The following is a 23,352-nucleotide window of genomic DNA, read 5'->3' as shown; positions in this document are numbered from 1 at the left end:
CCCCGCATACCCAGTCCCTCCGGACAGCAGCGTGTAAGTCCCGCCCCGCATACCCAGTCCCTCACGGACAGCAGCATGTAAGTCCCGCCCCAGATACCCAGTCCCTCCCGGACAGCAGCATGTAAGTCCCGCCCCAGATACCCAGTCCCTCCCGGACAGCAGCGTGTAAGTCCCGCCCCAGATACCCAGTCCCTCCCGGACAGCAGCGTGTAAGTCCCGCCCCAGATACCCAGTCCCTCCCGGACAGCAGCGTGTAAGTCCCGCCCCAGATACCCAGTCCCTCCCGGACAGCAGCGTGTAAGTCCCGCCCCGCATACCCAGTCCCTCCCGGACAGCAGCGTGTAAGTCCCGCCCCGCATACCCAGTCCCTCCCGGACAGCAGCGTGTAAGTCCCGCCCCGCATACCCTGTCCCTCCCGGACAGCAGCGTGTAAGTCCCGCCCCAGATACCCAGTCCCTCCCGGACAGCAGCGTGTAAGTCCCGCCCCAGATACCCAGTCCCTCCCGGACAGCAGCGTGTAAGTCCCGCCCCAGATACCCAGTCCCTCCCGGACAGCAGCGTGTAAGTCCCGCCCCAGATACCCAGTCCCTCCCGGACAGCAGCGTGTAAGTCCCGCCCCGCATACCCAGTCCCTCCCGGACAGCAGCGTGTAAGTCCCGCCCCGCATACCCAGTCCCTCACGGACAGCAGCGTGTAAGTCCCGCCCCAGATACCCAGTCCCTCCCGGACAGCAGCGTGTAAGTCCCGCCCCAGATACCCAGTCCCTCCCGGACAGCAGCGTGTAAGTCCCGCCCCAGATACCCAGTCCCTCCCGGACAGCAGCGTGTAAGTCCCGCCCCAGATACCCAGTCCCTCCCGGACAGCAGCGTGTAAGTCCCGCCCCGCATACCCAGTCCCTCCCGGACAGCAGCGTGTAAGTCCCGCCCCGCATACCCAGTCCCTCCCGGACAGCAGCGTGTAAGTCCCGCCCCGCATACCCAGTCCCTCACGGACAGCAGCATGTAAGTCCCGCCCCAGATACCCAGTCCCTCCCGGACAGCAGCATGTAAGTCCCGCCCCAGATACCCAGTCCCTCCCGGACAGCAGCGTGTAAGTCCCGCCCCAGATACCCAGTCCCTCCCGGACAGCAGCGTGTAAGTCCCGCCCCGCATACCCAGTCCCTCCCGGACAGCAGCGTGTAAGTCCCGCCCCAGATACCCAGTCCCTCCCGGACAGCAGCATGTAAGTCCCGCCCCAGATACCCAGTCCCTCCCGGACAGCAGCGTGTAAGTCCCGCCCCAGATACCCAGTCCCTCCCGGACAGCAGCGTGTAAGTCCCGCCCCAGATACCCAGTCCCTCCCGGACAGCAGCATGTAAGTCCCGCCCCAGATACCCAGTCCCTCCCGGACAGCAGCGTGTAAGTCCCGCCCCAGATACCCAGTCCCTCCCGGACAGCAGTGTGTAAGTCCCGCCCCGCATACCCAGTCCCTCCCGGACAGCAGCGTGTAAGTCCCGCCCCAGATACCCAGTCCCTCCCGGACAGCAGCACGTAAGTCCCGCCCCAGATACCCAGTCCCTCCCGGACAGCAGCGTGTAAGTCCCGCCCCAGATACCCAGTCCCTCCCGGACAGCAGCGTGTAAGTCCCGCCCCAGATACCCAGTCCCTCCCGGACAGCAGCGTGTAAGTCCCGCCCCAGATACCCAGTCCCTCCCGGACAGCAGCGTGTAAGTCCCGCCCCAGATACCCAGTCCCTCCCGGACAGCAGCATGTAAGTCCCGCCCCGCATACCCAGTCCCTCCCGGACAGCAGCGTGTAAGTCCCGCCCCGCATACCCAGTCCCTCACGGACAGCAGTGTGTAAGTCCCGCCCCAGATACCCAGTCCCTCCCGGACAGCAGCGTGTAAGTCCCGCCCCAGATACCCAGTCCCTCCCGGACAGCAGCGTGTAAGTCCCGCCCCAGATACCCAGTCCCTCCCGGACAGCAGCGTGTAAGTCCCGCCCCGCATACCCAGTCCCTCCCGGACAGCAGCGTGTAAGTCCCGCCCCAGATACCCAGTCCCTCCCGGACAGCAGCGTGTAAGTCCCGCCCCGCATACCCAGTCCCTCCCGGACAGCAGCGTGTAAGTCCCGCCCCAGATACCCAGTCCCTCCCGGACAGCAGCGTGTAAGTCCCGCCCCAGATACCCAGTCCCTCCCGGACAGCAGCGTGTAAGTCCCGCCCCAGATACCCAGTCCCTCCCGGACAGCAGCGTGTAAGTCCCGCCCCAGATACCCAGTCCCTCCCGGACAGCAGCGTGTAAGTCCCGCCCCAGATACCCAGTCCCTCCCGGACAGCAGCGTGTAAGTCCCGCCCCAGATACCCAGTCCCTCCCGGACAGCAGCGTGTAAGTCCCGCCCCAGATACCCAGTCCCTCCCGGACAGCAGCGTGTAAGTCCCGCCCCAGATACCCAGTCCCTCCCGGACAGCAGCGTGTAAGTCCCGCCCCAGATACCCAGTCCCTCCCGGACAGCAGCGTGTAAATCCCGCCCCAGATACCCAGTCCCTCCCGGACAGCAGCGTGTAAGTCCCGCCCCAGATACCCAGTCCCTCCCGGACAGCAGTGTGTAAGTCCGGTCCCAGACACCCTGTTCCTTGAGGACAGCAGTGTGTAAGTCCTGCCCCAGACACCCTGTTTCTCTCGGATGGCAACGTGTTAAGTTCCACCCTGCTGCAGAGCATGGCCAACTCAGAGGGGGCTTCGTGCTGACCCAGCGATGCCTGGGCTTTGTCTTCAGGGAAAGCGTTTCCTGGCTCCCCAGGTCTCAGTGAGAGTGCGTCTGACATGCAGGCAGGCTGCACTGCAGAGGCTGTCCTCCAAGCAGCACAAGTGAGGGCTCAGCTTTGTGTCGGTTGCTGCTCTCTCTGACCAGGGCTGCTGGGACCTCCCCACGAGGAAGGATCCAGGGTGAACCTAAGACAGTCTGTAGGCTGCCCAGGCTAGAGTTTGCTCTTTGGTTTTCAGAGTCTGGGATTTCAGCTTAAAGACAGGCACAGGCCAGCTGCCTCACCACTGGCTGTGGCGAGTGATGTCGTCCCTGAGGGTGGCGTTTCTGCCGACGCTGGTGCAGTACAGGGTCCTGTCTTGTCCCCGTCACCCACTTGGCAAGGGGCTGGGAGCAGGAGTGAGGGAAGATGCTGTAGTTGTGCTGAGGCCAGGGCCTCAGTGGCCCAGGGATGGCCTGGGCTACACATGTGTGACCCTTGAGGTGACAGGCAGAAGCTTATTCTTTCATTGTCCAGGGAAACCCCATGTGTAGGAACGTGCTTGTTTTATGACCTCTTCCCCTGTGCTTCGCAGCTGGCTTTTCGGGACCTATGTAACCCCAGGCATTAGATGATGCCGACAGTCTTGTCGCAGTAGGGCACTGGCTGCCAGCCTGTGGGGGTCATTTGGAGTTTTGGTTACCCATGAAGCTCAGACCTTCCCAGCTCTGGTCTGTGCGCCACACGCCACCCGCCCACCAGCCATCCTAGCCAGGGCTGGGGCCGAGCCGCAGGCACCAGGGTCTCCCTGCAGCAGCGTCAGCATTGGAGGAGGCCAGCGGCTATGAACTTGTGAGCAGCTGAAGCCCGCGGACCGCCACCCTCCATCCCCACTGCGGCCAGTGGTGTCCCAGATGTCTTTCCCGCTTAGCTGGGTTCTCCATGAGGAAAGCCTGAAGATCTGGATAGGGCTGGAGAAGGAGGAGAGAGGGACTTCTCACCTGCTGGTGATTCTGCCCATCTTTTTATGAATATGTTTTAAGTGATGGTCCCACTCTATGTACCATTTTTATGGTTCTTTTCATTTTGAGACAGGATCTCACTGTCACCCAGGCTGGACTGCAATGGTGCGATCTTGGCTTACTGCAGCTTCCGTCTCCTGGGCCCAAACAATTCTGCCTCAGCCTTCAGAGTTGCTGAGGCTACAAGCGTGCGCCACCACGCCCGGCTAATGATTATTATTATTTTTGTGGAGACGAGGCCTCACTATGTAGTCTTGAACTCTGAGGCTCAAACAGTGTACCCACTTCAGCCTCACGAGAGCTGGGATTACGGGCATGAGCCACTGTGCCCGGCTGGTTTGTTCTTTTCATTTGCCTGTCTTTAAACATTTTTCCAAAACCTGAATTTCAGACGAGCAGAACAAGTTGTCAGATTCTATTTCTGAACCAGATTCAGCCAGCCCACATTGCCGTAGGTCTTGGCCCCTTCGTTTTTCCCCAGGTAACTGTGGTGGTGCGGGGGCAGCTCCCTGCCCCTTCCGGGCAGAGCTGCTGTGTGTGGCTTCTCCTGGTTTCTTTCATCCTCGTTTAGTTTTGAATCTTCAAAATAAAATGTTCAGCAGCACCTGACATGAGGTTACTGGAGTTGAAGCAGTGCCTGCCATGGTCCTGAAGCCTCGGGCCAGGTGGTTGGGTGTAGTGCAGCCCACAGAGCGCCTGACATGCATCCTAGCATCTGGTTTCCCTCTTCCCCAAAACTGTGTTACTACAACAAAAAGTAACCTGCCAACTCAGTTTTCTCAAAAAGTCTCCTAATTCTCTCCAAGAAAAGGGACATATGTTTCCTAAAGGGAGGACCTAAAATAAATAGATATTTTTTTTTCCTTGATATTCTGTTCGTCTTGGTTTGTACTGAAGTGTTAAACAATTTGGAATGGAAAATTGCTACACATACTTGAAAGCACATCAGAGGTAAAAAGTGGACAGGTGAAGAGCATCATTCCGGTGGGGCAGCTGGGCTCAGCTTTTGTGCTGGCGGCAAGCTCACAACCATTCCACATGGCACTCGAGAGGCTGTGGGCTGTGGACACAGATGTGGGGACAGTGTCTAATCCACAGAGGCCTGTGGAGGTTACCCAATCCAAGTATCATGTCTAAGAAACCAGTAGATTGGTGGCTTCAGGACACTTGAACAAACCGCGAGGCAAGTGTTAGGTGAGTTTTAGATTCACTTGTTCCTGACATCCACCGTGGCTGAGCCAGACCTGGACTTAGCTCACCATTGCTCACAGCACTCAGTGGTGCGGTGACAGCCGAGGACGCCTCAGGAGTTGCCGTGTCTGCCACGCAGCCCTGGGTCGGGCACTCTCTCCAGTCGTCCTGTGTCTCCTGGCAGCTCTGGGAGGCCCCTGGGTGCGGCATGGATCCCTGGAGCTGCCGTGCTTCCGAAGGCAGCTTTCCTTCCTTCCTTCCTTCCTTCCTTCCTATCTCTCTGTCTCTCTCTCTCCTCTCTCTGTCTGTCTCTCTTTCTTTCTTTTCTTTTTTGAGACGGAGTCTCGCTCTGTTCCCCAGACGAGTGCAGTGGCACAATCTCGCCTCACTGCAAGCTCCGCCTGCCAGGTTCACACCACTCTCCTGCCTCAGCCTCTCGAGTAGCTGGGACTACAGGCGCCCGCCACCACACCCGGCTAATTTTTTGTATTTTTAGTAGAGACGAGGTTTCACCGTGTTAGCCAGGATGGTCTCCATCTCCTGACCTTGTGATCCGCTCGCCTCGGCCTCCCAAAGTGCTGGGATTACAGGTGTGAGCCACCACGCCTGGCCTGAAGGCAGCTTTTCTAATAGCTGGGAGAGGGCGAGGGCTTTCATGAAGGATGGTTGTGTGTGAGTTATCTTAACCCTGGGGTAATTATTCAGACCATGTATAATCTGACTTACCTGTTTTTTAAGATCTTCTAAAGGGTTCATAAAGAAAACCTGTTGCAGGCCAGGCGCAGTGGCTCATGCCTGTAAGCCCAGCAGTTTGGGAGGCCGAGGTGGGCGGATCACGGGGTCAGGAGATTGAGACCATCCTGGCTAACACAGTGAAACCTTGTCTCTACTAAAAAATACAAAAAATTAGCCAGGTGTGGTGGTGGGTACCTGTAGTCCCAGCTACTCAGGAGGCTGAGGCAGGAGAATGGCGTGAACCCGGGAGGTGGAGCTTGCAGTGAGCCGAGACTGTGCCACTGCACTCCAGCCTGGGCGACAGAGCGAGACTCCGCCTCAAAAAAAAAAAAGAAAAAAATGAAAGAAAACCTGTTGCGAAAGAGCTACCTTGTGCCTCCGTCAGAGACCACACTGCCCTGCCAGCTCCTGGAGAGAAGCAGAGTGTGCAGCCTTGGCATCTCTTATCTTTCCGTGGGGCACTGGTTGTCCTGGCTGCCCACTGTGCAACCTTGAAATGTTTTTGGTCCATTTAGCAATGCCCTCCAAGGCAGGCACACTGCACCGTGGTCTAGGACACAAGCAGGGGCCAGCAAACGTTTCCTGTGCAGGGCTGGCAGTGAATATGTGAGGCTTTGCAGCCACATGCAGTCCCTGTCACAGATTCTTCCCCTAACCTTTAAAAATGTAGAAACCTTGGACGGGCGCGGTGGCTCACGCCTGTAATCCCAGCACTTTGGGAGGCCGAGGTGAGCGGATCACGAGGTCAGGAGATGGAGACCATCCTGGCTAACACGGTGAAACCCCGTCTCTACTAAAAATACAAAAAAATTAGCCAGGCGTGGTGGCAGGCGCCTGTAGTCCCAGCTTCTCGGGAGGCTGAGGCGGGAGAATGGCGTGAACCCGGGAGGCGGAGCTTGCAGTGAGCCGAGATCGCGCCACTGCACTCCAGCCTGGGCGACAGAGCGAGACTCTGTCTCAAAAAAAAGAAGAAAAAAAATGTAGAAACCACTCTTAGCTGTCAGGCCCTAAAGAACAGGCGGGCAACAAGGAGGCTTTGTGGAGGTGCCCAGTAAACACCAGCTGGGAGGGCGCGTGGCTGGGCACCTGGGCTTTACCATCACGTGTGAACCTTTGTGTGTACATGTTCCCCTGTGCACACATGGGTGCCTGCATCACCTGTGTGCACGTGACTCGGTGGTGGCTCACGGGTGTCATCACCATTGCCTGCTGACCGGCGGTCGGGGCCGGGAGCTCTACTGGCACGGTGCTGGCCCTCCTGCTCCTCTCTGAGTTAACGGCTGCCTCTTTCTCCTGGACAGGGATGGGATCCCCCCATACAGGATCCGTAAGCAGTACCGCAGGGAGATGCAGGAGAGCGTGCAGGTCAACGGGCGGGTGCCCCTGCCTCACATTCCTGTAAGTACCGGCTCTGCGGCCCTCAGCCCATCGTCCTCCCCACTCACCGTGGGCCTGGTGAACTGGTCCGCGGGAAAGGCGCTCGCCTGGCCTCCCGTGAGCCAGGCTTACCTCTAGGCGTAAGCGTGTGATCCTAGCAACATCTGCAAGTGGCCAGTCCCTGAGGGCGGCAGGGGACATCAAGTCTCAGGCAGCATTTAGGGCCCAGAGGGAGCTGTTCATTCAGAAGAGCCCCCACGCCCCAAGGCCACACCCTCCCTGGTGGCAGGAAGTGTCTTGCCTTGTGAAGGTGGATGCTTCTCCTCAAGAGGGGGAGCTCTGAGCCTTTCTCATGACTCAGAGCCCAGGCCTGGCCCCTGCACAGCCCTTGGGGAAAACTTGGTGTTTTTGTGGCTGAACAGTGGTCGTCTTCAGGTGAACGTCTTGATTTTAAAGCTGCCTCGGCTTTCGCTGTTGCATAGAATAATGGCACCTTTGCCCAGTCTCGGGCATGGGGGCTTGGCTGGGCAGCAGGTCATGGAGCTGAATGCCGGCTGGAGCCCAGCACAGCCTGACTCCGTCTACAGAACACTCCTGCGTTGATGAATGGATTAATGATCTTTCCTTATTTTAATGGGTTGACTTTGAACAGGAAAGATGTTACGGGAAGATGAGAAAAGCGTTTTCTTGTTTTTTTTTGAGATTGGAGTTTTGCTGTCACTGCAAGGTCTGCCTCCTGGGTTCACGTCATTCTCCTGCCTCAGCCTCCCGAGTAGCTGGGACTACAGGCGCCGCCACCATGCCCGGCTAATTTTTTGTATTTTTAGTAGAGATGGGGTTTCATCGTATTAGCCAGGATGGTCTTGATCTCCTGACCTCGTGATCCGCCCGTCTTGGCCTCCCAAAGTGCTGGGATTACAGGTGTGAGCCACTGCGCAACCCACTGTTAGCCGCGGTGTCTGAGGTTGACCCACGTGACCATCTGAGTGTCTGTGGAGGGAAGTAGGCATTTTGAGAGCATTGACACAGTCTTGGTCAGGATTTCTCAGCCTTTTAGCTTTTCTGCAGACATCAGTTTCCAAGTCAGGAATTTCTTTATGGTTGAAAAGAAAGGATGTTGGTTTGTTCTCACTTCTGTGAAGATGCCAGCCAACCCTTGACTCAGGTTTGGCTAAAACTAGGCGCTGATGGTGTCTACTTAACTGGCTGACACTGTAGACTGTGTGTGGGTGCGTGCATGGGTGCGTGCGTGTGCTGCGGAAGATCTGGGGCCCTGCCTGCCAGGCATGGCCCAAAGCTATAATGAGGTCACAGCCCAAGTCGAGGGCTCCTGCACAGCCACCGGCCTCTGATTTTCAAGTCATGGGTCCTGAACGTCAAGAACCCGCGGAGCCGCTGGGACAAAGGAGGCCCGAGGACAAGACAGCTGAGCAACCACAGGCCCGGGCCGGCCCCGTGTGCCCATGAGGACGGGGCTTGAGTGGCCTGAGGCCTGCGGGAGGCTTCTGTCCACAGGGGTGCCCTGATTTTGGGGTGCTGGTCAGAGTCATTGTGTGTAGAAAGTGCACGCCACAGACTCTGGATGAGGGGGCGTCAGGCAGACACCTCCCCTCAGAAGGGCCAGGAAGGACAAAAGCTGAGGAGTGCGTTGGTGCCTGGAACGTGGACCTGGAAGGACCTCTCAGGATGCAACACAGAGAAAAGAGGAGGCCGATGGCGAGTCCCTGGTGTCGCCGTCAGAACCGAGGGAAGCACGGAGCCCTCAGGTCCTGGAGGGTCACCGAGGGAAGCACAGAGCCCTCAGGTCCTGGAGGGTCACATTTGAGTCTCCAGGAAGATGAAAGCCAACAGAGGTGGCAGGCACAGGGCAGGAGCAGGCCCTGCTGCGTTCCGCACCCCCAGAGGGCCCTTGTGTGGTGGGGTGGGGGCCGCAGCGTGCGTTTCTATGTGAACCGTCTGCAGCAAACAACCTCATCGGAGGCTCTGTAGGAACCTGCATCAGGTCCGTGTGGCCTGTCAGGCGGGGCTGTGGTTGGAACCTTCAATGGGAGGTCTCTCAGCCAGAGGCCCAAATGAGAAACCCACATCACGGGCACAGCTGCCTGGGGCCTGCTCACTGCTGCTACTGGGAAACTGGACCCGAGGATGGTGGTGAGCAGAGGCGGGGGGAGGCCCAGGAAGCCGATGGGCTAGCAGGACGTGCCCTGGCTGCACCGCCCGCTTCTGCTCTGTTGAGGGCCTTGGTTTTGCAAAAGCTATGCCGTTTCTCTGGTGGGTCCATGGCTCTGCAGCAGGGACGGCAGGAGGGGAGCAACTAAGATGCTCATAGGAGCAGAACCCTGTTGTGGCTGCGCCCACGGAGGCCCAGGCCGCGTGTACCGTGTGCGACTCTAACACCTGACCATCAGAGTTGGAGCAGGTTCATCCCGAAAATCCCCCTGACCCCACTGTCCATGGAAAAATTGTCTTCTACAAAACTGGTCCCTGGTGCCAAAAGGTTGGGGGCCGTGGCTTTACAGCATCTGGTCCCAGAATCCCTCCCCTGCGGGAAGGGGCCTCTTCATCTTTAGCCTTTGCAATTACTTGGAAGTTTCACGTTTTCATTTACTTGGCTTTTTCCTTTATGATATTTTTTTCTGTTCCTCTAAAGCTGGAGAAGGTGCCATTCTGATGACTCTGACAGTTTTGCTGTTCTCAGAACCGTGGTGATGCAGCCTTCAGGGCCACCTGGAGTCTTTATGGAGCTTGCGTGGCAGCCTGAGCGCTCCTGTTGGCCCCTCAGCCATGCTCCTCTCTGGGCCTGATGATGGGCTTTTCGTCCTGCTCTTGGTCTCTGTGGTGCTGACTGTTCAGACCATGAGCGCTCCTGTCTGTGCCTCTGGCTGTCTGCAGACACAGCAGCCGTGGTCCCTGCAGTGCTGGCAGCTCCCAGTCCTGTGTGTGCCACTCCCACATCTGCGCCTTGCCCAGCACTGGGCACGGAAAAGCCAGCATGGCCCCCCAGCCACCCAGCCTCCAGGCCCCGGGTGCAGCGGGAAAGGGCGGCTTGTTAGTTCCTTGCCATCTGTGTGGACGCCCTGCTGTCCACACACCCGGACATACCGGCCCACATCCCTGCTGGTGCCAGCCCCAGCCTTCCTCATCATCTTCTAGAAGCACTGGACGCTCCTCCTTGGCTCCAGGACAGACCCCTTCCTGGCGCTGGGCACAGCCCAGACTCCAGCAGTGACTTTTCCCAGCTCTGAGGCATCACCCAGTGTCCTGGGCGTGCCCTTGGCCCCTTCATACTCCGTGTTGGTTGAAGTGAAGCCTGTGGCTCCAGGGCCAGCCTGTCTCTGAGCCCCATCTACTATGGAGCATGTGAGCCCGGAGGAGGCCTTTTGTGTGGCTTTTGTGTCCAGTCTCACTCCATCCTTCTGAGGTGAGACTGTTTAGGTGGTGTTTCTACTCTCATTGTGTGGACGAGAAACTGGGGTGCACAGAGCCCACGGCAGGAGGGCACGAAGGCCACACACACGGAGGGTCCCACCTCCCATCTACCACCCTGCTTGCTTGTCACAGGGGAGCTGTCCCTGGCTGCATCCCTCCGTGGCTTAGACACTGGCGGCCTGGATTTTAAAACATGTTTTGCTATGAAGAATGTTATTGGAGCAGCTGGCAAAATCAGAATAAGATCTGCCACATGATGTGATTGTATCAGGGTCAGTTTTTTTAACCATCCATATTTGTGCTGTGGTTAGGTATGAGAGCGACCTTGCTTTTGTTAAATACACTCTAACTGGTTCAGAAAAGTGAGTGTGCCTGTATGTGTGCATGTGTGTGTGCGTGTGTGGGCGTGTGTGTGTACGCATGTGCCTGCCGGTGAGGGGATGATAAAGCAGTTATGGCAGAATATGAGCCCTTGGGGAATCTGGGTGAAGGTGGATGGGAATTCCTTGTTCTATTTTTGCAGCTGTTTTGAAGTTTGAAATTTAAAATGAAGTACCCTCGAAAGTTACACAGGGCCAGGCGTGGTGGCTCACACCGGTAATCCCAGTGCTTTGGGAGGCTGAGGCGGGCGGATCACGAGGTCAGGAGATTGAGACCATCCTGGGTAACATGGTGAAACCCCGTCTCTACTAAAAATACAAAAAAATTAGCCGGGCATGGTGGCACGTGCCTGTAGTCCCAGCCACTCAGGAGGCTGAGGCAGGAGAATGGCGTGAACCTGGGAGGTGGAGCTTGCAGTGAGCCAAAATCGCACTACTGCACTCCAGCCTGGGCAACAGAGTAAGACTCTGTCTCAAAAACAAAAACAAAAAAACAAAAACAAACAAAAAGCTGTACGGTATATTACTATAAAATACGTTGCAGATGTATTGTTATTATTTTGAGACGGGGTCTCACTCTCTCACCCAGGTTGCAGGGCAGTGGTGTGATCTCAGCTCACTGCAGCCTTGATCTCCCAGGACTTATGTGATCCGATCCTCCCTCCTCAGCCTCCCAAGTAGTCGGGACCACAGGTGCCACCACACCTGGGTAATTAAAAAAAAATTTTTTTTGTAGAGATGAGGTCTCACTTTGTTGGCCAGACTGGTCTCTTAATTTCTGGGTTCAAGTAATCTGCTCGCCTCTACTTCCCAAAATGCTGTGACTATAGGCGTGAGCCACCACCTGGCCTTGACATTCTTTTAAAAAGGAAAGCCTACCTTTCCCAGACCTCCCCTGTCTTCCACATCCTGTGCATCCTTCCCTGCTGTGGGGCCTCGGGGGTCTTCTGCTCACACCTTCTGCAGGCGTCTCCTCGAGTGTTTCTCTGAAGTGGGTGGGGAGCGCCAGCTGCGTGTCCTCAAGCTGCCCTGCTCAGGCCTCTTGATCTGGTAGTCAGGAGACACTGGAAAGAAGCAGCCCTGTCTCCTGGGTCCGTGGGGAATGAAGGACAGACTGGCCGGACAGAAAAAGGGGGGCCGTGAGGAAGTTGATTCCCAACTGAAAGGAGGAAAAAGTAAACTCTTGCTTTAAAGTACAACAAAGGCTGGGCCCGGTGGCTCACACCTGTAATCCCGGCAATTTGGGAGGCCGAGGTGGGCGGATCACCTGAGGTCAGGAGTTCGAGACCAGCCTGGCCAACATGACGAAACCCCATCCCTACTAAGAATACAAAAATTAGCCAGGCGTGGTGGCGGGCACCTGTAGTCCCAGCTACTTGGGAGACCGAGGCAGGAGAATCGCTTCAACCGGGAAGCAGAGGTTGCAGTGAGCCAAGATCACGCCAGTGCACTCCAGCCTGGGCGGCAGAGCAAGAGTTTGTCTCAAAAAAATAAAATACAACATAGATGGCACACGCTCTTTCCCTTCACAAAGAAATGTTTAGCCAGTGACCTTTCAACCCCGTGCCTCACAGTCCTGTCCCTCACAGCGCACGTACCGGGTGCCAAAGGAGGTCCGCGTGGAGCCTCAGAAGTTCGCGGAGGAGCTCATCCACCGCCTGGAGGCTGTGCAGCGCACGCGGGAGGCCGAGGAGAAGCTAGAGGAGCGGTTGAAGCGCGTGCGCATGGTGAGTGGGCCGCGTCAGTGTCACACTCCGTGTCGGTGTCGTGCTGTTTTCTTCCAGCTGGGATGTCCTGATGTTCAGGACAGCTTTGGCCCCGATTCTTCGTGGGGATGCCCAGGGCTGGCTGAGGCCTGCTGACCCATGAGGCCTCCCGGCTGAATCCCCCGTGCCCCTTTCTCTGCAGCGGAGCCCCAGCTCAAGATGGGATGTCCCAGTGGCCGCATCCCACCCTCAGAGGCCCAGAGACACACCTCGGTCACCCGCATTGAAGGGGCCGGGGATGACACAACTGCCTGCTGTGCCTGGTCCTTTGTGGGTGGCAGGGCCACAAGCTGAGGCTGCAGCAGGTGATCTCAACTTCTTCACCCCATGTGGCTGGCAAAGTGAGATGAGCATGCGCAGAGCAGGAAGGGCTAGTGGCATGCAGGAGTTTTTTCTACATGCAGTCGGGGGCTGCGATGCCTGAGCCTTTCTGCCACCTCCTGGTGACTCTTGGTTCCTTGAGGCCATGGTGCACGGCCCTCTAGGCACTTGTGTTGTACTCTTTGCTTAGTTCAGCTAAAGACAGGTCCCTTTCACATGGCCATGAAAAATTAGGCTCACAGACAATTTGAAGGGTGAGAAGGACAGAGTTTATTGGGTGAAAAGGTAAAAAGGGAAACGGGCGGGCACAGTGTCTCATACCTGTAATCCCAGCATTTTGGGAGGCTGAGACGGGCGGATCACCTGAGGTCAGGAGTTCGAGACCAGCCTGGCCAAAATGGTGAAACCCCATCTCTAATGAAAAATACAAAAATTAGCCAGGTGTGGTGGCGGGCGCCTGTAATCCCGACTACTCAGGAGGCTGAGGCTGGAGAATCGCTTGAACCCAGGAGGCAGAGGCTTCAGTGTGCCGAGATTGCGCCACTGCACTCCAGCCTGGGTGACAAGAGTGAAACTCTACCTCAAAAAAAAAAAATCACTTCCCGCAAAGCCAGAGTTCTCCTAGTATGCTTCCCGCCTCGCAGATTGAATCTCAGGTTCCGCCTAGGAAGAGGCGGGGCCCGGCTCCTCCCCGCTGCAAATGGTGCAGACTTGTGTGGCTCCACCCCAATGTGCGCTCCTCCCAGTGCGCAGGCAGGCTGGAGTTTCTCTGGAGACCCGTTCCCACATGGTTGTCTCACTTGCAGGGCTGCTTGTGCTGGCGGGGCGGGCAGTGCACACCTGTGACCCCAACACTGTGGGAGGCTGAGGCGAGTGAAGCACTTGAGCAGAGGAGTTTGAGCCCAGCCTGGGCAACGTCCTGTCTCTAGAAAAAATTTCAAAATTAGCTAGGCGTGGCGGCATGCACCTGTGGTCCCAGGTATTCAGGAAGCTGAGGTGGGAGGATCACTTGAGCCCAGGAGGTCAAGGCTACAGTGAGCCGAGGCTGTGCCACTGCACTCCAGCCTGGGTGACAAAAAAAAAATGCCTTTGCCTTTCTCTTAGCCAGATTAATTCCTATGGGAGGTCAATGGGCACCATCGAGTCGGGGGATGGTCCTTCATTCTCCTTTCAATGTTCGTGAATATGAATACTTAGAAAATGTATACACTTCTGAGCGTTTCCATTCACCTGATCCTTGACGTAAAATGCAGACCTTCAGCTCTCCTCAGACCACAGGAGGTCTCCTTGGTACACCCACTCTTTCACCCACAAGCCGGGTGAGCTGTGCCCTGAAGCCTGGAGATGCCACCGTGAGGGTGAACACAGGGTGCCGCTGGTGGTGCCCATCAGGGAAACCATGCGTCGGGCACTCCATTGAGATGGCAGGCAGACCTTACGTAGCTCGTTGAGCAGCTGGGATTCATGGCGGGGACCACATGTGGTCGCTGCAGATGGTGGAGCTCTCCGTGAAGGGGTTTGTGTGAAAATGTCTCACACACACACGTCGATTTTTTTTATCCTCAGTAAATTGTTTGCCACCATGTGGAGCTGCATCCTCTCGTCTCCCCTGGCCGTTGGTCTGAGGGTGACCCTCATCTGGGTAGGGCACAGGTGTGGGTGGTGCCAGCTCCAGGGCTCTGCAGGTGCCGAGTTCACCTTCTCCACAGTCCCCCAAGGAAAGCACTCAGGGAATTTGTCCTCCAAGGTCGGGAACCTAGCCCGGGCCGCAGAGCTGGCAGGAGCAGCATCAGTGCCACGTGGTTCCTGTGGCGGTGAGAGTGAGGCCTCGCCTTGCAGACCTGGTGGTCACTGGAGCGGCTCCCTTGCTTCCTGGGGTGGCCCTGAGGAGGCTGGCTGTGCGCACCTGAGTGCGCAGAAAGCACAGTGGCTTTCTGTGGCGGCCCTGGGGTGGCTGGCTGTGCCCACGTGAGGCCAGCGGCATTGGGGCCTGCCTGGGAGCCTTACTGGGCTGTTGTCTGAAAACCAGACGTTGGGAACAGAGTTCCCACAGGTCAGCAGGCCACATCCGGGCCCAGGGGCTGTGATGTCAGCCTCATCATTTGGGTGGCAGGTGAAGGTTAGCAGCCCTTAAACAAACATGCTCACAAAAGAAACGTAGGAAAGGAAGCCTTTGCTGTTTTGCTGCCGTGTTGGCTGCTGTCATTTTCTGCGGAAGCCTTTGCTGTTTTGTTGTTGTGTCGGTCGCTGGCCGCTGTAATTTTCTGTGGAAGCCTTTGCTGTCATGTTGGGCCTCTGTAATTTTCTGCTGATCTTTGCCCCTTGATCCATTCGCAGTATGTGCTTCTAGTAGGGCAGGTTCACATTTTGAGTGAGACATTTTTTTAAAAAAATATTTTTGTAAAGATGGAATCTTGCTATATTACCCACACTGGTCTTGAACTCATGGCCTCAAGTGATCCTCCTACCTCAGCTTCCCAAAGTGTTGGGATCTCAGGCATGAGTCACTGCCCCCAGCCTTGAGCAAGATATGTTAAAGGCAGGTGTAGCCACAGGTGCTGAGTGTGTGGCTCTCACCTGTGACTCTCAAGGCTTCCCCACCCCATGGAGTCCTGGCTCTGTCCCAGCAACAGGGAGCATGGCAGTGCCCACAGGTGTGTGGATCCAGCACCACCACGGCCCAGGAGTGGTGGTCCTTCCCTAAAAGGCATAACTCCAGATTTTTTTTTTTTTTTTGGCTTTGTTTTGTTTTTTTTTTTGAGATGGAGTCTCGCTCTGTCACCCAGGCTGGAGAGCAGTGGCGCGATCTCGGCTCACTGCAAGCTCCACCTCCTGGGTTCATGCCATTCTCCTGCCTCAGCCTCCCGAGTAGCTGGGACTACAGGCACGTGCCACCACGCCCGGCTAATTTTTTTGTATTTTTAGTAGAGACGAGGTTTCACCATGTTAGCTGGGATGGTCTCGATTTCCTGACCTCGTGATCCGCCCACCTCGGCCCCCGAAAGTGCTGGGATTACAGGCGTGAGCTCCAGATTTTCAACATAGTGAAACCCTGTCTCTACTAAAAATACAATACCTATTTTCATTGTAAAATTTGGGAAATTAAAGCACAAAGAAGAAAACAAAAACCATTAGCTGAGCGGTTAAGTTAATCTGTAACATTTCACAGCCCCATGATGGAATTCCTGCCGATGCGGAACTCGGCCGAGGCAGCGAACGGCATCAAAACTCGAAACACTTTTAGTCCCTAGGAAGACCCTCGGTTAAGATTTCTCCCCAGAGTGCCCGGGCCCTTTAGTCCTACAAAACCAAGGAAAGGGAGGCAGCATGGCTGCATCCGCCAGGGGATGCCCACCACCCGCCTGTCCCCCGGCTCTGCCCCAGCGTCCGTCTGTCCTCTTTAGTGCCATATTTCACCCTCAGCCCCAGTGCAGGTGCCCACAGCCAAGCCCACACCAGCTCCGGGGCACGCCTGTTCCAGTTGTGTTTGGATACTTTTGCAGGCGTGAGAGTTTGGTGCTAAATGTTGGGAGGTTTGTTTATATTAAAATATAGAGGTAGGCGGGGCACAGTGGCTCACATCTGTAATCCCGACACTTTGAGAGGCCAAGACAGAAGGATCACTTGAGGCCAGGAGTTTAAGAGCAGGCTGGACAACATAGTGAGATTCCCCCTCGCTCCAAAGAAAAAAAAAAGAAAAAGAAAAAATTAATGGGGCATGGTGGCACGCACCTGTAGTCCCAGCTACCTGGGAGGCTGAGGCAGGAGGATCACTTGACCCCTGGAGGTTGAGGCTGCCTTGAGCTATGATGGCACCACTGCGATCAGCTGCGGTGGCTCACACCTGTAATCCTAGTACTTTGGGAGGCCAAGGTGGGTGGATCACCTGAGGTCAGGAGTTCGAGACCAGCCTGGCAAACAGGGTGAAACCCAGTCTCTACTAAAAATACAAAAAAATTCGCTGGGCATTGTGGTGGGTGCCTGTAATCTCAGCTACCAGGGAGGCTGAGGCAGGAGAATTACTTGAACCCGGGAGGTGGAGATTGCAGTGAGCCAACATTGCGTCATTGCGCTACAGCCTGGGACACAAGAGTGAAACTCCGTCTCAAAAAAAATAAAAATAAAAATAGGCCGGGCACGGTAGCTCACGCCTGTAATCCCAGCACTTTGGGAGGCCGAGGCGGGTGGATCATGAGGTCAGGAGTTTGAGACCAGCCTGGCTAACATAGTGAAACCCTGTCTCTACTAAAAATACAAAAATTAGCTGAGTGGGGTGGCGCACACCTGTAGTCCCAGCTACTTGGGAGGCTGAAGGAGGAGAATCGCTTGAACCCGGGAGGCAGAGGTTGCAGTGAGCCGAGATGGCACCATTGCACTCCAGCCTGGGTAACAGAGCAAGACTCTGTCTCAAAAATATATATATATATACAGGCCAAGGCAGGCAGATTGCTTGAGCTCAGGCATTCGAGACCAGCCTGGCCAATATGGTGAGAATCACATCTGTCCCCAAAATACAAAAAAATTAGCCGAGCGTGGTGGCACACGGTTGTGGTCTCCGCTATTCTGGAGGCTGAGGTGGGAGGATCGCTTGAGCCCAGGAGGCGGAGGCTGCAGTGAGCTGAGATCATACCACTCTTCTCCAGCCTGGGCAACAGAGCAAGAACTTGTCTCAAAAAAAGAATAAAACTAAACTAAATCTGTGCAGAGCTCCGCCCACAGCCGACACATACACTGCATTCCTTGAGGCCCTGCTGTCTCCGCTCCTTCTGTCTATGCCCCATCCTGCCTCTCCATCCTCAGGGACAGGACCGGTGGGGAGGGGCCCCCAGCCACCCTGGGCTGGGACGGCATCTGCTGGGGCTGCTGGGCCAGGCCTGATGCTTTTTGTTTTCCCCAAGTGTGCAGCTGGTGCTGAGAGGTGATGGTGCTGCTTGTCCCCACACAGGAGGAGGAAGGTGAGGACGGCGATCCATCCTCAGGGCCCCCGGGGCCGTGTCACAAGCTGCCTCCCGCCCCCGCTTGGCACCACTTCCCGCCCCGCTGTGTGGACGTGGGCTGTGCTGGGCTCCGGGATGCACACGAGGAGAACCCTGAGAGCATCCTGGACGAGCACGTGCAGCGTGTGCTGAGGACACCTGGCCGCCAGTCACCTGGGCCTGGCCACCGCTCCCCGGACAGTGGGCATGTGGCCAAGATGCCAGTGGCACTGGGGGGTGCCGCCTCGGGGCACGGGAAGCACGCACCCAAGTCAGGGGTGAAGCTGGACGCGGCCGGCCTGCACCACCACCGACACGTCCACCACCACGTCCACCACAGCACAGGCCGGCCCAAGGAGCAGGTGGAGGCCGAGGCCACCCGCAGGGCCCAGAGCAGCTTCGCCTGGGGCCCGGAACCACACAGCCATGGGGCAAAGTCCCGAGGCTACTCAGAGAGTGTGGGCGCTGCCCCCAACGCCAGTGATGGCCTGGCCCACAGGTGAGCGTGCGCCTGTCAGCGAGGAGGGGGCTCGGGGTGAGGCTGTGTCCCTGCAGAAGGCCAGAACCTCCTCGTAAAACTCAGGAAACCCAGGACCACCAGCAACAGGCAGGAGGCCCCTCTGCTGGTGGGAGTGGACTGGGCCCTGGGTCAGGGGAGTCCACACCGTGACCTCAGGTGGGAGATGAAGGTTAGTCTTCAGGGGGTGAGCAGTGACCACCCGTGTGTTTAGAGAGGAAACCAACCCCCAGATAGCACCAGGACAGCGGGCGGGGGGCGGCGGGGGACGGCGGGCGGGGGACAGCAGGTGGGGGACGGCGGGGGACGGCGGGCGGGGGACAGCAGGTGGGGGACGGCGGGCGGGGAGAGCGGGCGGGGGACAGCGGGGGACAGCGGGCAGGAGGCAGCGAGCGGGGGACAGCGGGCGGGGGACAGCGGGCGGGGGACGGCGGGGGACAGCGGGCAGGAGGCAGCGAGCGGGGGACGGCGGGCGGGGGTACAGCGAGCGGGGACAGCGGGCGGCGGCTGCACCATGGGAGCCTTACACAGGCCGGGAGGGGCCTCGCAGACGAGGAAGGGACACAGCCTTGGCCACGGGAGGCCAGGGCGACTCGCAGCTCTTGCTCTTGCCCTTGTAGTGGGAAGGCGGGCGTGGCATGCAAAAGAAATGCCAAGAAGGCTGAGTCGGGGAAGAGCGCTAGCACCGAGGTGCCAGGCGCCTCGGAAGACGCGGAGAAGAACCAGAAAATCATGCAGTGGATCATTGAGGGGGAGAAAGAGATCAGCAGGCACCGCAGGACCGGCCACGGGTGAGCACCCCGCACGCAGCAGCCTCGTGGGGCCTGCTTTACACCCCTGGGCTCCGCACAGTCTCGGTGTGTGTGGCGAGTGTCGCCTGTGACACCTCACACTTCCCCTGTCACTGTGGCACCCTCCTGGGCACCCTCCAGCAGGCTCCCTGGGCCCCACGTCTCCAGGAGGAAAACCTCATGTCCTCAGAGAGAGGCTGTCCCTGAAGCCCCGAGCAGGAGGGAAGCCAACGTGGCTGTCACCCCGCAGGCAGCACAGATGCTCTCGGGAGGTCATTTCCAGTCTGACCCCCACATGAGAACAACCTAAGTCACCTGGGAAGGCCCCCGCTGACCGTCACTCCCGAGGTGCCCACGGAGAAGCCTTCTGTGCTCACACCCAGCCGTCCTGCCGAGGGCTGGGGAAGGCTTCTGTGCTCACACCCGGCCGTCCTGCCGAGGGCTGGGGAAGGCTTCTGTGCTCACACCCGGCCGTCCTGCCGAGGGCTGGGGAAGGCTCTTGTGTAGCCTGAGCACTTCTCTCTTCGCAGAAGGGCAGAGGCCTCGTGTGGTGTGGAGCAAGGCCCCGGTGCCACAGGTCCAGCTCCTGCCGCTGCCCGCCGGGCCGGTCTTGGTGTTGCCCCTGCTCGCCCCCTGGGCCTGCAGTCGTGCCCAGAACCCAGCAGGAGGGCCAGGGGCCCCACAGAGGTGGTACCCCCCACCTTCCCGCCGTGGTCAGAGGCAGGTCAGCTGGGAAGTGTCGGCCCTGGTGGGTGGGTGGCCCCAGCTTCCTCAGTCTTAGGTCCTGATCTGCCACCCACACAGGCCCTGGCCAGGACACACCTCCCTCCGCATTACTTGGTGAGAACTTGTGAGGCAGCTGAGCGCCTGGGGCGCGGCCCTCCTTCCTGTGTTGGAAGCCTGTCCCGCGAGGCTTTGGGGTCCCCATCGGTGCTGACGGGTGGGGACGGGCTCATCGTTTTTCTGGGGCTCCCGAGGGAACGGGTGCACAGCACCTTGCCTGGCTCATTTTTTGTAGAGAGGGGGTCTCAGCGTGTTGCCCAGGTGGGTCTCAAGCTTTTGGGCTCAAGCGATCCTCCCAGCTTGGCCTCCCAAAATGCTGGGATTACAGGCATGAGCCACCATTCCTGGCCTTCGAGTCTTTTTTTTTTTTTTTGAGACGGAGTGTAGCTCTGTCGCCTGGGCTGGAGTGCAGTGGTGCAATCTTGGCTCACTGCAGCCTCCACCTCCTGGGTTCAAGCAGTTCTCCTGCCTCAGCCTCCCGAGTAGCTGGGATTACTGGCGTGTGCCACCACGCCCGGCTGATTTTGTATTTTTAGTAGAGACGGGGCAGGGGGTGGTTCCCATGTTAGGCTGATCTCGAACTCCCACCCTTTGGTGATCCGCCTGCCTCGGCCTCCTGGAGTGCTAGGATTACAGGCGTGAGCCACCGTGCCCAGCCGAATCGTTTTTTTAAATAGCTGTATATACTAAATATTGCATGTCCCGTATTTTAGGATAAGTATTAATACATTCCACTTTGAGACATATTTGTACTTTTTATTCATTATGACTTTTTTTTAATTTTTTGAGACAGAGTCTCCTTCTGTCACCCTGGCTGAAGCGCAGTGGTGCAATCACACAGTTCACTGCAGCCTCAGCCTCCTGGACTCAAAGCTATCCTCCGGCTTCTAAGATTAGTATATAATTTGTATCCCAGTAAAGCTGTTAAAATGTAAAAAAAAAAAAAAAAGCCTCATCCCAGCATTTTGGGAGGCCGAGGCAGGTGGATCGCTTGAGGTCAGGAGTTCGAGACCAGACTAGCCAACATGACAAAACTCCATCTCTACTAAAAAAATACAGAAAATGAGCCATGTGTGGTGGCGAGTGCCAGTAATTCCAGCTACTCAGGTGGCTGAGGCAGGAGAATCGCTTGAACCTGGGAGGCGGAGATTGCAGTGAGCCGAGATCCAAGGTTGTGCCATTGCACTCCAGCCTGGGTAACAAGAGCAAAACTTTGTCTCAAAAAAAGAAAAAAAAAAAGTCTCCATGAAAGAAATGTTTTGTTTTTTTTTTGTTTTGTTTTGTTTTGAGACGGAGTTGCGCTGTGTTGCCCAGGCTAGAATGCAGTGGTGCAACCTCGGCTCACTGCAACCTCCGCCTCCCGGGTTCAAGCAATTCTCCTGCCTCAGCCTCCCGAGTAGCTGGGATTACAGGCGCGCGCCACCACGCCCAACTAATTTTTGTATTATTAGTAGAGATGGGGTTTCACCATGTTGGCCAGGATGGTCTCGATCTCTTTTTTTTTTTTTTTTGAGACAGAGTCTTGCTCTGTCGCCCAGGCTGGAGTGCAGTGGCCTGATCCCGGCTCACTGCAACCTCACCTCCCGGGTTCATGCCATTCTCCTGCCTCAGCCTCTAGAGCACCTGGGACTACAGGCGCCCGCCACCACGCCTGGCTAATTTTTTGTATTTTTTTAGTAGAGGCGGGGTTTCACCATGTTGGCCAGGCTGGTCTTGAACTCCTGACCTCAGGTGATCCACCCACCTTGGCCTCCCAACGTGCTGGGATTACCGCGCCTGGCCACTTTTTTTTTTTTTGAGATGGAGTCTCACTCTTGCCTAGGCTGGAGTGCAGTGGTGCAATCTCAGCTCACCGCAACCTCTGCCTCCCAGGTTCAAGTGATTCTCCTGCCTCAGCCTCCCGAGTAACTAGAATTACTGGTATCCACCACCACACTTGGGTAATTTTTTGTATTTTTTGAGTAGAGTCGTGGTTTCGCCATGTTGGCCAGGCTGTTCTTGAACTCCTGACCTCAGGCGATCCACCCACCTTGGCCTCCCAGAGTATTGGGATTACAGGCAAATGAGGGATGGTTTTTTGTTGTCTTTTTTTTTCCTGAGACAGAGCCTTACTCTGTCACCCAGGCTGGAGTGCGGTGGCATGATCCCGGCTCATTGTAACCTCCAATTCCCCAGTTCGAGCCATTCTCCAGCCCCAGCCTCCAGAGTAGCAGGGATTACAGGCGCCCAGCTAATTTTGTATATTTAGTAGAGATGAGGTTTCACCACGTTAGGCTGATCTCGAACTCCCGACCTCTGGTGATCTGCCTGCCTCGGCCTCCCAAAATGCTGGGATTACAGGTGTGAGCCACCGTGCCTGGCCGGGATGTTTTTATTGTGTGGTCTGTGGAGGACGTCCATGTGGCTTGGTGGCCAGGCCCCAGTGCCCCATCCCATCCTATCCCTCAAGGAGGCTGCCCTCGTGAGATGAGTGTAGCCCCACCAGGCCACCTGGCCACGGCCACAACTTGTTCTCTTGTTCCCCAAGGTCTTCGGGGACGAGGAAGCCACAGCCCCATGAGAACTCCAGACCCTTGTCCCTTGAGCGCCCCGGGGCCGTGCACCCCTGGGCCGGCCCTCAGCTCCGGACCTCCGTGCAGCCCTCCCACCTCTTCATCCAAGACCCCACGATGCCACCCCACCCAGCTCCCAACCCCCTAACCCAGCTGGAGGAGGCGCGCCGACGTCTAGAGGAAGAAGAAAAGAGAGCCAGCCGGGCACCCTCCAAGCAGAGGTACGGCCGCATCGTGGGGTGGGGTGGGGTGGGTCTTGGGGGTTACCACAGCACCACTCCTGGGGCTGAAGCTCCCCAAGGCCTGAGGTCTTCAGGGGAAAAACGGCCCTCTGGGTGTCCCCCAGCCATACTGGGCCCTTCCTTCCACTGAGAACCACTGAGGGGCCATGTGGCAGGCGACCGTGCGGTGGACGGAGGGCTGGGGCTTTTACACACCCGAGGCCGCTGTGCTCATTGCTCTGGAGGAGGGAATCCCTCCTCGACCTGAGCTGAGTTTGCAGGGAGGCTGCAGGGCCCCAGTGTGTGAGGAACGCTGGTCCCCAGCCACAGGCTGCTGACTGCTGGGCAGCCTGGGCTTTGAGGCAGGGGTCCTGGAGGCATGGCGGCTGCCTCTTGATAATCGCATCCCAGGAGCCCGGAGTGGCTCTGCACAGTTGGAAAGCTACGTGGTTCTGAAACCGGTGCAGATGTAGAACTGTCGTCCCGGATGTCCAGCCCACAGCCCTCCTCACTGCGCCCTCCTGTCATCCGGGCCCCATAGCCAGACCCTGTTCTCTCCCCAGGGCG

At 57.3% G+C, this 23,352-nt stretch overlaps 1 protein-coding gene across 4 annotated transcripts in view; it reads left to right on the top strand.

Annotated features, from left to right (window-relative positions):
• AXIN1 (axin 1) overlaps positions 1-23,352 on the top strand; it is a 69,599-nt gene that overhangs the window by 40,831 nt on the left and 5,416 nt on the right. For 2 of the 4 annotated variants that reach the window (XM_024233308.3, XM_024233310.3), the window contains exons 4-8: positions 6,974-7,070; positions 12,448-12,585; positions 17,891-18,420; positions 19,059-19,229; positions 22,540-22,785. In XM_024233308.3, the coding sequence (XP_024089076.2) occupies positions 6,974-7,070; positions 12,448-12,585; positions 17,891-18,420; positions 19,059-19,229; positions 22,540-22,785 (1,182 nt within the window). The remainder of the gene's footprint in view (positions 1-6,973; positions 7,071-12,447; positions 12,586-17,890; positions 18,421-19,058; positions 19,230-22,539; positions 22,786-23,352) is intronic. The other 2 variants (XM_054533255.2, XM_054533256.2) reach the window with 1 other exon arrangement.

Source organism: Pongo abelii, chromosome 18 (assembly GCF_028885655.2).
Source record: "Pongo abelii isolate AG06213 chromosome 18, NHGRI_mPonAbe1-v2.0_pri, whole genome shotgun sequence".
Lineage (NCBI taxonomy): Eukaryota > Metazoa > Chordata > Mammalia > Primates > Hominidae > Pongo > Pongo abelii.
The sequence above is the reverse complement of the archived record's forward strand: the minus strand, read 5'-3'. Positions and strand labels throughout refer to the sequence as shown.